The 13,914-nt window shown below is 47.3% G+C and overlaps 1 protein-coding gene across 2 annotated transcripts; it reads left to right on the top strand.

The window, feature by feature from the left end:
* The first annotated feature begins 3,159 nt into the window (after positions 1 to 3,159).
* Positions 3,160 to 5,889, top strand: SP5 (Sp5 transcription factor). 2 transcript variants are annotated; one of them, XM_014859342.3, is made up of 2 exons: positions 3,160 to 3,421; positions 4,133 to 5,889. In XM_014859342.3, exons 1-2 carry the CDS (start codon positions 3,371 to 3,373, stop codon positions 5,279 to 5,281), a joined length of 1,200 nt encoding a protein of 399 aa, XP_014714828.3. In that variant the 5' UTR covers positions 3,160 to 3,370; the 3' UTR covers positions 5,282 to 5,889. The 2 variants fall into 2 exon arrangements, with proteins under 2 accessions (XP_014714828.3, XP_044624667.2); XM_044768732.2 differs by lacking the exon at positions 3,160 to 3,421 and adding an exon at positions 3,542 to 3,938 and having other exon boundaries at positions 4,133 to 5,881.
* The last annotated feature ends 8,025 nt before the right edge of the window (positions 5,890 to 13,914 follow it).

The raw sequence follows: 13,914 nt of genomic DNA on the forward strand, positions 1-13,914 counted from the left end.
GGAGTTCCTGGGTCCTCCGTGCACAAACACGCCCACCAACAAAAGAAAGCCCATTAAATCTTCCCTCCTCTGAACTCGCGCCCCAGCGGATACCTCTTTGAACTGACCCCCGCCCCCGCAGCCCCCGCAGCCCCTGCGCTGTCTGGGGCTCGCCCGGCCCTCCTGGGCTCCCTCCCTCCCTCTTGGCTGCACACTTTTGCAGCGCGCTTGGTCTTTGATGTCTCTTTACATTATGGCAGAACAGCCACACGCTCTTCCCGGGCGCGGGGCTTTGTGTAACGGAACTGACATTTGGCCTTGATACCTGTATCTCTTGGTGATTGCAACAAATTTCTAAAATAAATATTGTACTTTGATCTCCCGGCATTGCATTTTTAATGGACGCTCCGAACATCACTTCATTAAGAATAAGTTTTTTGGGAGCCCCGAGTGCAAAGGGAGGGAGGCTACACAGCAGTTGGTAAAAGTCTCTCTCCAAACTTCAGCTCTCGCCTGGGAGGGCGGGAATCCTGGCGGGGCTTCACAAATAGAGGTGAGGCCGAGAGCAAGGACTTGGAACACTCAAGACAGGGCCTGCTGTGGGCCCCGCACTGTCCTAAAGACTTTGCATGCATTTCCTCTTTTAAGCCTACAAGCATTCTACAAGGTGAGCAATACTAAAGCCGCCATTTTACAAGTTGGGAAACTGAGGCACAGAGGTTGAGTAACTTGCTCGCCAAGGTCACCAACTAGAAAGTGGTAACCAGAAATCTGGCTTCAGATTTTTCAGTCCGAGCTTTTAACCACCAAGCCACTACTCTCGCCCTGCTTGTGGTTTAATTGGATAATGTGGGCATCTTGGAGAAAAAGTTCTCTCCTGTAACAACTATGTAGATACGTTGGCTTTCCTTGCCTTTTTGTTAAAACAGCAAACTGATTCGGCAAATGAGAATGCCTTCCAGCCCGCTTGGCCCAGCCCGGCCCGCCTCCTGGGGACTGGCGGGTTCGAAGAGCTCAAAGGAGAGTGAGAGGAGACACGCTAGACCCGCTTCGACAGTGCCGACGTGTGCCTGTGCGGGTATGCGCCACCGGACTCCCTGCCTCTGACTTGCAACCGGGAAAGGGTTCCTTCGGGTCCCAGGCTGCGCGGGGCCTCGACCCGGTGGAAAGGAGTAGGTCTGCCGGGCCTCGGAGCAAAACACTGAGTCCCCTCCCTTGCCCGGTCCCAGAGCATCCGGACCTCATCTTCAGGAGCCAGACCGCGGTGGCCAAGCTGTGCGGTCACTGCTCGTGGTTCTCGGGGTGCACCTTGCTGGAGAGAAGAGGGGCGTGCGAAGTGCTCATAGTATCTGGGCTCCTTGCGGCCCGGTCGTTTTCAGCAAGATGCTTTTATTTCGTTGGCGGACCCTGGACATGGGGAAATGAGGGCCTGGTGGCGGAGTGTCCTGACCCCTAATGGGAATGCAGAAGGCACCAATATACAGCCCAGACTCCGAATCAGAAGTCTGTTGGAGTTGGGCTGATGGCTGGCGCCGAAAGGCGAGTTGGCCCCCCGTCCATCCTCTCTTGTTACTCCTGGCCGCAGTGCGGTCCCTTGGAGGACCATGAGCGGGAAGGTCGGGCGCGAGATGGCTCGGAATGGATCCCCTGCACGGTCCGCGGCCTCGGCGAGAGGAGCCGGTGTCCACCGGAGGCCGGCTGCGGGGCCGGGGCGGCCGAACCCAGGCCGTCCATTCGGTTGCGCGGTCACCTGAGCCGGGCCGCCGGTCGGCGGCCTCTGACGGTTCCAGTCCCCCTAATCCCTCCAGCGCCGGGAGGACCCGCGGCGCCCCGCCTGCCTCTTCCTGCTTCCCCTCCGCGCTCCCGGGGAGGAAATCCCGGGGTCCTCACCACCCCGACAGGATGCAGGCAGGTGGCCCAAGGTCCCTCGTCGGCCAGCCGCGGCGGGCCACCGAGGGTTTGGGGGAACACACTCTGCTGCGCGTTTCCCTGACCCGGGCGAAGCACGCCCTGCGCCTGAAGAACTTTCTTTTCTTTCTAAAGGTGATGGGAAGAACAGTTTTTGACTTTTCTTTCCGGTCAGAGGGTCTCACATTATTCGTGGTTGGTTCAACAAAAGGCTTCCTCGACCGCGCCTTTCTTTTCTCGAGCAGCTAGTTCCCTGGTAGGTCTGCGCGGCTTGCAGGAGCGCGCGCTCGCTTGGCGGGGCTTAGGGGACACGGTGCTCGCATCGCTGGCGGCCTTCGGCGGGGCCCGATCGCGCTCAGCCGCCGTCCCGGCCCTCCACCGGAGCGCAGGGCTGCCCGCCTGGAGCGAGAAGAGCGAGACGGCAAAAAATCTTCCCTCTGGTGTATATTATGGGTTGCCTGGGTTTCTTGCCAAGCTTAGCATTGGGGGTAAGCGTGGCACTGGTGTTTTTCCTGGGCTCACTATTAGCAAAAGTTGTGGCGCGAGAAAACTTCCAGGTCGCCAGCAGGAACGTCACAAGAGGGCCCCCGTCGCTTATCAGTCGGGCAGCCCCGGAGCGTGTGCGCCACCCACCGCCGCCCTGGGCGGCCGCCCGGCCCCGCCCCGGGTCACAGCCCTGCCCGCCGCTCCACCGCGCCAGGCGGGTGGGCACGCTGCCGGCGGGGCGCGGTGTGTCCCACGCCCCGCCCCGGGAATTCCCTCGGGTCCGCGGGGTGCGCGGGCTGGTGCGCGTGCTGCTCGGGTGCAGGGTGTGTAAGTGCGGGGGGAGGGGAGAATTACCCTCATCTCTGTCTCAGAGTTCCGCGCCTGGAAGCCAGAGGCAGATTTCTCTGGAGATAACAAAGACACTTTGTCACTTCGTGCACTGCCTCGGTGCAAATCTTTAATTGCAAGGGAGTGTGTGTGGGTTGGGGGGGAGGGGGATCGAGTGTCTCAAGCAACCCAAGCGCGGGTCTCCAGGCGGCAAGGCCCCCTTTGATCAGGAAAATCCAATTATTTGTGTATATACATTTCCCACATAGTGATTACTTCATTAATTGTCCCGCCTTTATCTCCTCCCTTCCCATCCCCCTTAATAATCAGTTCTTTTATCCAGACCAACAAACACACCATAGGAGCTTTGTGGATTCAAAGGATTTGCTTTCGCTTCTGAAAGAGCCGCTATTCTTTGATGATTGGGTAGCGGCAAACTTCAAAGCCATAAATCTTCCCTCTGACTGGCTGGCAGCCCAGCAAAGTCCTTATCAAATTCTTGGAGGTGATCCTGAAGCGCTCAGACCGCGCGCGGGGCGACGAGCGGGGAGGGCCCCGGCCCGCAGAGCCGGCGCTGGGAGGAACGCTGGGCGGCCGCTCGTCCTCGCCCTCGAGTCTCCATGCCTCGGCGGCGCCCTGCTCCGCAGCCAACGTCCCGCAAGCTGTAGCCATGGCCGCCGTGGCCGTCCTCCGGAACGACTCGCTGCAGGCCTTCCTCCAGGTCGGGGCTGGGCTCGGAGGGGCGAGGGAAAGGTGGGAAGGGTAGCGTCCAGACCTCTTCTGGTACTCTGTGCACCCTGAATCTCAAAGGGAACCCCGCCTAGTGGATGCCGCTGGAGTCAGACCTCGGAGTGCCTACGCCAACTTCACACCTAGCCTTGGTGTCAAGAGTGTGGCCTTTGGGAGAGGGACGCGCGGGTCCGGGGGTGGTTCGGAGTTGTGCGTCTGGCTGAGAATAGGGCCCGAGCTCACCCTGCTGGGCCATCCCGCTGATTTCAGCCCGGGGTGGGCGGGGGAGGAGCGCGAGAGGAGCGCGGAAACGAGAGCTTAAAAGATGCGAGGGAGGGCAGATGGGCAGCCTGGCTGTGGGTGTTTCCAGACCCTTTTTGATCGCGGAGCCGGGAGCGGCCCGTCGGATCCCTCTCTCCTCCCACTTTGTGCCGGCTTCCTCTGAGGCTGGCTGGCGTCTCTTTGCACCAAGTAGTTTAACAGGAAGCGCTCGCGCGCTCCGCGTTCAGGTAGTACAGGCACCAAAAGTTTCCCTGGGCCGGTGGGTGGGTGCGAGTGGTGCGGTGGCAGGGGGGGACAGCCGGCACGGGGGAGGGGCGGCGGTATAACAGCTGGCCTGGGGGTGGCGGGCCAGCCCGGAAACCGCGCTTGGAGCGCTAACCTTTTGTCTCTTCTCCGCCCTCCCCTGCTGCCGCCCATGCAGGACCGCACCCCCAGCGCCTCCCCGGACCTGGGCAAGCACTCGCCCCTGGCGCTGCTGGCCGCCACCTGTAGCCGTATCGGCCAGCCGGGCGCCACGGCGCCCCCGGACTTCCTGCAGGTGCCCTACGACCCCGCGCTGGGCTCGCCCTCCAGGCTCTTTCACCCGTGGACCGCCGACATGCCTGCGCACTCGCCCGGCGCGCTGCCGCCCCCGCACCCCAGCCTGGGGCTGACGCCGCAGAAAACGCACCTGCAGCCGTCCTTCGGGGCGGCGCACGAACTGCCGCTCACGCCCCCCGCCGACCCCTCGTACCCCTACGAGTTCTCACCCGTCAAGATGCTGCCCTCGAGCATGGCGGCGCTGCCCGCCAGCTGCGCGCCTGCATACGTGCCCTACGCGGCACAGGCGGCGCTGCCGCCCGGCTACTCCAACTTGCTGCCCCCGCCACCCCCGCCCCCGCCCCCGCCGCCCACGTGCCGCCAGCTGTCCCCCAACTCAGCCCCCGACGACCTCCCGTGGTGGAGTATCCCGCAGGCCGGCACGGGTCCGGGGCCGTCTGGGGTTCCGGGGAGCAGCTTATCCGGCGCCTGTGCCGGGGGCCCCCACGCGCCGCGCTTCCCGGCCTCAGCGGCCGCTGCTGCCGCCGCCGCCGCCGCCCTGCAGCGTGGCCTGGTGCTGGGCCCGTCGGACTTCGCGCAGTACCAGAGCCAGATCGCCGCGCTGCTGCAGACCAAGGCCCCCCTGGCGGCCACGGCCAGGAGGTGCCGCCGCTGCCGCTGCCCCAACTGCCAGGCGGCGGGCAGCGCCCCGGAGGCAGAGCCGGGCAAGAAGAAGCAGCACGTGTGCCACGTGCCGGGCTGCGGCAAGGTGTACGGCAAGACGTCGCACCTGAAGGCGCACCTGCGCTGGCACACGGGCGAGCGGCCCTTCGTGTGCAACTGGCTCTTCTGCGGCAAGAGCTTCACGCGCTCGGACGAGCTGCAGCGGCACCTGCGGACTCACACGGGCGAGAAGCGCTTCGCGTGTCCCGAGTGCGGCAAGCGCTTCATGCGCAGCGACCACCTCGCCAAGCACGTCAAGACGCACCAGAATAAGAAGCTCAAAGTTGCGGAGGCCGGGGTCAAGCGGGAGGACCCGCGGGACCTGTGAGCCTCCCCGGGGGCCGCTTGAGGCCTCTCCCGCCTCGGACTCCCTTCTCAGCACCTCTTCGGGGAGGCTCCGGGGGCCTGTGGGCAGGTGGCCGAGGGGAGACCCAACAGAGGCACTTGCCTCTTCCTGCTGCCCGATTCCCAAAGTGACGCTAGGCTCCCGGCTTCCCTGGCCCGGCCCGCGGACAGGGGCCCTGTGCCCGGGAGGGGCAGGGGAGGCCGGGCTGGGAGCTCTGCGTCAGTCACGCAAGGGAAGTTTCAAGCTCTGGACCATTCCCTTCGTCGGGGAGACCTACAGTTTTCGGGGACCACCCTGGGCTGACCTTGTATATAGGAAACGCTGCTGAATCAAAGCGGACGGCCCTTGGCAGATTTGAAATAGTGCTGGGGTTTTTTGCTAGGACCGGGCCGGGCTTTGTACAGGTTATTTAATAGCTTTGTTAAAGAATAATTATAATAATTATAACATTAATAAAAATGTTAACTTCTGTCCTCAGCTCCATGCAGAGCTACAGCATGAAATGTCTCTGTAAAGCAATCAGCAGTTGCAGCGTGAAAATAAATACGTTAACTCCGGGGTCACCTCGGGAGGACCCCGCTGAGCCGGTCTCATTTGATGTTTTCTTCCTCCGGGAGACTTTACAAAGCGGTCAGGTTTCACTGGGAATTTGAAGGTTCCTGTGCTGCCTGTGTCGGAGGCTTCTTTGGTTTGGAAGGTTCTGGGCAAGTGTGTTGGGTGCGTGATAAAGGCAGCAGGGCAGGGTCAGTTTTGTGGTAAAGAGGATAGGGCAAGATTTTCCGATCACTCGTTCGTTTCTCCTGCGGCCTTAGGCTTGACCAGAGACTGTCCGGCTTCCTGCTGCATGTACAGTACAGTTCTGTGAATTCCCTGTGGCTTTCCATTTGTTGGTGCTCTCAGCACAGAGGTCACGCTCGAGCTGCGCTTCCTCCTGGCAGCCGGCTGTGCTGGTGTCTGGAGGGGTGCTAGAGACTCAAGGATCCGTTCAGAGATGAGATTTTGGAGAGTTGCAGAGAAAGGGGAGGCCCTTGTTCAAGCTGCTCTTTGCCTGGTGAAGAAACGTCCCCCCTGTATTTCAGCCCGTCGCGATTATGCGGCGTTGTCTTGCTTGCTTTTTTAATCATTTTGCTGTGGAAATCTTAACGGTCTTGCTTCACAATAGCCACTTAGGGATGGATTTCTGGCTAGGCCTGGAAGTTTACTTCCATTTTGTATCTTGAGATTTTATCTTTTTAATCATTGAAGTAGAGTAAGATTTTCTCACAGGAGAGTGAGGAATACTCATATCTAGGTTTCTTGCCTCTCTAAAATTTGAAGTTTTAAAGTTTACAAGTGTTTTTTCAAGTGTCTCCTCAACTGGTTCCTTGATGGTTTCTAATATTCGAGTTTTTAAACCTGAAACTCAAACTAACCTGATTTAGAATTAGCAAAGAATGGAAAATGTTCTAAATTTTGTTAATAAGCTAGCATCATTAATGCCAAATTTCAATGGAACTGAATAATCTTTTCGTGGTAGTAGAAGGGTATGTAAATTGATAGGATTTCACAGTTTACAAATTGTTGTTGCCGTGCCTTTTGTTTGAATTCAAACTGAAGGGTAAGTTCTTAAAAGCTAGGAGAGTTGTGCTTGAGACACTGTATTAAGTAAAACACAAACATCAACATAACTCAGATAAAAAATTACTTTTATACTTCTAAGAAATAGCGTTTTTACTTTGTAACTTGGGACAAAGTAGTAAATGAATATTAGAATCATTGTGGAAATATGCCTTAGAACCAGTTACTCTCATTAGAGATTTTGGAACTATTTAATGAGAAATTAGAATATGAGTTTTCAGAGTTCTTTACCTGGAAAGGGTAGTTTTGATTAGCTAAATTTTCAAGGGTGTGGCAGTTTTGCAAGCAATGGTAATAAGAAAGTTGCTACACAGTAACATTAATCTCCATCTAAATGTGTAATCTTAATCTAAGTCAAGATTCTTGAGAATCGTTTCTCTGGAGAGTTATGGAAACTCTCACCTCTGAACCAAGCCCTGGGACGGGCTTCAGAGCCAGAAAAGGTTTTTGGCAGATGATATGGAAAGAGGAATCCTTGTTAGAGAGTGAGAAGACCAAGGGCTTTGGACTCAGAAAATTTAAGTGATTCTCTCACGCAAAAGAGAATGCGCTTGGCAGAGAAAGAAAGATGGCAATTTTGAAGTGAGTCTACTGTTATTGATATCTATGAGCATTTAGTGTCCAAACAGATGGAGTGTTGAAGATAAAGTTTCCTTATCACCTTAACTTTGTGGTTGTTAAGAGAAAAAATAGGTAAAATGTATGAAACTTAGTATCTAAACAGATGAGGTGTGGAAGATAGTTTCCTTATAGCTGTAACTTTGTGGTTGAGAAAAACTAGATAAAATATATGGAATTTATCTAAAAGTACGGTATATAAAAAGCAGAACAAAGTCATTTGACAAAATAGCTCTCTTACGTTTTCACTTAACTGAACCTGCAAATTTAACAAGTACGATAAAAATACTGTCTCTAAACTAACTTGGTACAGCTGAAAGTCTTTTTTTGTACCACTGCAAATCTGTTCCAATTACTTTAGAAAAAAATGTTTATGCCATTATCCAAGTGGAAGCCAGGAAGCTACAATAATATGATATTATTATCCAAGTATAGGAAAGTATTCCATGTTTATACTGAAAAATAAGCTAACAAATGCTGAGCAATACAAGTTTGACAGTCCAGAAATGTAATAGATTTTATAAGCTGTTAAAATTTGAACCGCTGCTGCATGCTTTCTTTCATAAAACTGCAACCAGAGTACTATTTAGGACTTTAACACTTATTTTAAAATACATTAATATGCAAAAATAATATGCATAAATGATGTGTAATTAAGCATATTTAGCAGAAAATTTAATGAAATTCAAATTAAAAGTTCAGAAGCAAATTGCTATTAAATGTAAACTAAAATTTACTTCTTATTTGGAGATTTCTCAACATCGAAAAGAAAGTTTAGTCCACCAACTGTATACAAGTCTTTACTTAAAGACCCCAGTCCCCAATTCAATTAAGTTTTAAAAATTAATTGAAGAAAATACGTTAATGATTGCCTCAAATTTCAATAGACATTTTACATTTTTTAAGCAACTGTTTTAGTAGTTTGCAAATATAAAATGTCATATTTTAGAAAATTCTAAAATTGGTGTGAAGTGATTATTTTAAATTTAACACTCAATTGATAAATGAACCATTTTGACCAAGAATTTAGAGACATGGATAAATCAGGTTATCAGTAATTTAGGTAATTTTGAATTGTATGTTTCTGAACTTATTAACAACATTCCATAGTTTTCTGCTTTTCTCAAGGGAAAATTGTGCAAATTTGCATCTAGCTGACCACTAGTTTGTAGTAGCTCTTGAAATAAACAAAAGTAAATTATGATAAAGAAAATATGACTGTATTACTCACCTCTGTGTTAGTCTTTTCTAGTTTCAGTTAGAGTTTAAACCTTATTTAACTATATTACATATATTGTTTTAAATTATTTTGCCTTAAGTCAGTCAAACGAGACATACCAGTTTAAAAATTAATCTTGATAAGCATGCTTCTTTCGGAAACCTGTTTGAAAGAATGATATTTGTAGAAAAGGCAGTTTTTCACCTGAGTTTGCACTGTTTCTATTCTGGTACTGGGGTATTTTAAGTAATCAGTTTAAAACTCTATCTTCAGTGTTTCCCATTTATTTTGGTTCTGCTGTGAGAGTTTCACAGAATGTTATGATAGCCGTAGCTGTGACTTCAAATTCATGTACACCCTTAGTAAGTTGTTTAGGGCTCTAAAATTGCAAACCACTGTTACTTGCATTGGCTCATCACATTACATATTGACAAGTTGAAGTAAATTAACAACATCTCACTGGGAAATACTCTGTGGTGAAATTAGATTCAACCCTTAAGCTTTGTTTTATAGTAAATGTAATTACGGTTTGCTAACATCCCAAATTGAGGGCCACTCAAAACAAGTCATATTAATGTTCTGTTAAATATCATTACCTTCCTCTGGTGTGCATGATAGAGGGAAACTTTAAAAGAGTATGACACTGAGGACAGCTTTGAAATGATATGTGCCAACATAGTTTGATAAACTAGGAAAAACATCTATGTAGAAAAATGTATGTTGGTAATGAGAACGAGATTTAGATCAATACACCAGAAGGACATGTTTCATTATTGGGCCACTATAATGGTGACCTGATTGATGTGGTATTCAGTATATGTGAACAGCAAATTTTTCTCTGGTGACGTTCAGACTCAACACATTTTTGAGTAAAAACATTTGTATCAATTGCTCCTCCCTTGATTGTTTTTAAAGAATCTGTAATGTTTAAATTAATTTATGGACATTGAAAATAACTCACCTAATGTTCCTTACTATAACAAATAAGTGACATTGTCCAATCAAAGATGTAATCAAACGACTATGGACCATCACAACCTTTTTTGATAGTTTCACAGTTGTTTTACTGTTACAACTTACAACCAATTGAAGATTTGCACATGATGATTGATAGCATATACATTTTGATGACTTCCCTTTCTAGACCTTATGTACTTTCTCTCCATATCTTTAGTGATTACGCTGAAGCGTAATCTCCAATGGGGTATTTGACATCATTCAGTCCGTGCATGTGAACTGCAGTAATTTCAGCACAACACATAATAAACTGTGTTAACTAATATATTTTGATTGTCTACCTAATACCAAAATTCAGTTCAGGGGAAATAAATCAAGTTCCTAGTTTCATATATGGAAAATCTGCAGCTTACACTTTTCAAAAGGTTCTTTCGGACTTATGAAGATTCAGTCTACCTATCACAAAATGGAAGTTTGTGTTATAGCAAAACTGCTCATCTAATTTTTTTATTACTTGTCAAAATTCTAACATCAAAAATTTCTAAAGTTCTAAAATTTTCTAAAGTCTAAGGCAGTGTCTAGATATCATCTGATTTTTTAATAGAAAGCTAAACCATTCAGTCGTGAGTGCTTCCCAATGATTTTATGTCTAGTGTAATCTAACATACGGATGGAAAACATCTGCCCTCAGCTTAATTTCATCCGATTCACAAGGCAAATGTCAAAGCTAAATCCTCATTTATGCTTATGGTTGGAAAATGTGTCCTCATTTGAAAAGTATTTGGTGGCAATTTCCTAAAAATATATATAAGGTGCCATGAGAAAGCTTATTTCTCTTATTTCTCTTTGCAAGTTTTATTCTTATATTCTGTATACTGTCCTCATTTTCCATTCCATATGTCTTTATTTGTGAATGTCACCTGTCTTCCATATATCCATGTTCATCTCTAACGTGGAAACTCATTTTGTGTCTCTCCCTGTTCTTGAAGTATTTATCCCCATTTTTTAATTTTACTTCCTATAATTCAGAACCTGACAGTATTCTAAACTGTAGTTATTTTAAATCTGTTGTATTTTTAATGGACATTTATATTTCTTGGTCTAAATTTTACAAGCAATTGAATTAAATTTATAGTTCTATTTATAGATTCAAGTCATGTTTTGTTTGTGTAGAGTATGCTGATATTTACTGTGGATTTGTGAACATCAGTGGGAAAAATATTTGCACCGCAATTGAAAGTAAAATTGTAAAATATGATAGAGGATTATGGTTTGAGGTGATCCCAGTTTGGATAGACTTTAATTAGTAAGAAGCATACAAAAGATGTAGATTACCTAAATCTGTAAACATCACCCTTTATTTATTGAGCTAAAGTTTTCATGAAGGGGACGTGAACTAAGACTACAAGCATTTAGCTATTTATATTTCTTACTGAGGTTATTATATTTGATGGAGACTTTTTTCTCTCATAGCCTTTATTCTCCTCTGTTTCATCCTTGATGAGGTCCATGTCATCTCTTCATAGTACCACAGACAACTGCCAAGAAAGTCGTTGAGGTAACAAATTTTGCACTAAGCCTGGATTTGGAGTAGAAGGTTGCTAAGTTGCTTTCTAAGGAGAAAGCAGTCTCTTCATCAGTCATGACTCAGGCTTGTCAACAGCAGGCAAGCTGATGTGCCCTGAGCAGCTGGTAGCTGGAAGCTATGGGGCTGTGGGTGCCCCTTGCTTCTGTAGCAGGGAGATCCAGAAGTAGGGGAAAGGGAAACAGATCATAGGGAATAATATGACCATGGGGAAAATAGGATGTTCCTCAAGGGGTTGAAATGGGACCATTGGGTAGAAGCTGAAGGGAAAGGTTTGAGCAGTTTGTCTTTGTTTTAAAGCAAAGGTGAGTATGAGGAGGGTGGAGGGGAGATGTGGGTCTTCACTGGGGACTTTTGGACAGAGTGATCTTTAAGGACTCTTCCAGAGCTGAAATGCTTCAAATCTAAAATCTAAAGATCAAAAGATTCAAATACATTTTATCAGGGCTACTAAAAATGCAACAGTAATATGAATATTCCTGGCATCTGATTTCAGAAATACAGTTTTTGAAAATATAGTTTGTTCGATAGTAAAGGGGAGCAAAGGTAATTTTGGATAAATCAGTCAGCCTCTACGCAAGTAATATCAGAATTTAGTCACATGATCTTAATATTGGCTTCTGAAGATAACACTTCTAGGTGTGTCAGTCTTTGTAAGTCCTCTACTATTCTGTACATCCCCAAGTCCCATTGCTATGTATGGAAATTTCGTAGTAAAATTACAGGATTGAAAACTGTAGGTAACTTTTCAATAATTAAGTAGATAGAATTATTTAGATTTACAATCTTTGGCCAAGTTGAGTTTAAGGAAACCAGTCTTTCCCCACACCCTCAAAGGCAGTCAAGTTGATATGTACACTTAAGACTATGTGAGCTGCATACCTAATTCAGCATTTGTTATTTATAATTATTAGATGTAGAAAACTGGGTACAAAACAAATTCAAAACATGTACACGTAACTAAATTCAGTGAGCATTCAAAGATGAGCACAATCCTTCAAAGAACTCGTGGTCGTAAAGGAAATAAGATATACGCACAAATGAAGGTAATACAAGGCCTAACGGAAAAGCAACCAATGAAATTCTTATTAAAACACAAAAGAAAGAGAAATGACTTCAGGTAAAATGGTGATAAACTATTTTTTGCCACGAATGGCTATTCTGCTTTCAAAAACAATCCACAAATGGCATCTGCAGCATTCAGAATCCAGCTAGGATTTTACGTGGAGCTAAGAATTCAAGACAGTGTGGTCCCCACACCAGCAGCATTAGCATCACTTGGAAACTTGTTAAAAATGCAAATCCTTGGGTTCAATTCCAAGTTACTAAATGAGAAACTCTGAGAATGCGGCCCAGTAATCTGTGTTTTAATAAGGCCTCCAGTGGTTCTGATGCACACTAAAGTTTGAGACCCACTGGTTTACAAAGTTGCGTATTTAATAATGTGTAAGATCAACCCATGGAAAAAATAAGCAACGTCTAGCCTAAAACATTTCTCACAAGTCACTCTGGAGAAATGGAGGCTGATAGGCCACTTGGCGGAAATCCCTCACCCAACTGGGAAACCCAATGAGAATCTAACAACTCCCCCTGAGAAGACAGCAATAGTCTTAATTAAAGAGAGATTCTTACATGCATGTTATACTATTATGTAGGCAATTGTCCTTTTACAGTACTTAATACAAATAGAAGATTTATGTTTTTGAATCATAATCACGTATTTTATGTTAGTGGAATTTTCCCCATAAAATGGAACAGTGACTTTTAGCGACATCTGCTTTCTTAAAAGGAATACTCAGTTAACTGAGCAGTTTGGGTTTTTAGTGTCATCAGATGGTTAATAACTAATTATCCTAGGGAATGTATCAACTCCACCACTAAGAGTGAAAACTGTGTGTCTGCTCCATGCCACAGAAATGCAATGATGGCACTTCCAAAACACAAGCACAGTTGCTTCAAGCCTTTGTTTTGCTAAAATACCTTTTTAACACTATGGACAGGGAAGTGCAGAGCACTAGGGCTTCTCCGTAGAGGCCAAAACATAGGAGGTTGTAGATATTTATCTAAACCCAGAGTCTGCGCTTCCTCTAGTTTCAGTGCCGTCCTCTTCAGCCCACCCCTCTTTTCCTCCACCAAATCTTTCTTGCTCAAGGTTCGACTTAGGGCTTTTCTCAAACTGGAATACAGTTTTGCAAAGCTTCTTTGAAAAACAGTTTATTTCTGATGTTTGGAATTATAGAAAGCTTCTGAGAATTTCCAGTACCAGGGAAGCTTGTAACATAAGTGAGAATAGCTCCATAATTTTTTCCAATGAATGGGCCTCTTCTTCTGCCTCTAAGACTAAACTATCCATCATCACTTGGGATACTTTGGGAAGACCCTTAGTGAGTGGCAACATGGAGCTAGGTTGACGCTGACTGTGGCATGTTCCCAAGGAGTTCCCCAGAACCCTGAAAGACCAAGGAGGCTTCCTATGACCAGATAAATCTCCCCAACCAGAATTTATAGAAATAGAATTTAACACATTGGAGTTAGAGGAGACCTTAAAAATCACACCGTCCAACCCTCTCATTTAACAGAGGAGAAAACTGGGGGCATGCTTGGTCAATGAAGCAATCA

This window comes from Equus asinus, chromosome 4, assembly GCF_041296235.1.
Source record: "Equus asinus isolate D_3611 breed Donkey chromosome 4, EquAss-T2T_v2, whole genome shotgun sequence".
Lineage (NCBI taxonomy): Eukaryota > Metazoa > Chordata > Mammalia > Perissodactyla > Equidae > Equus > Equus asinus.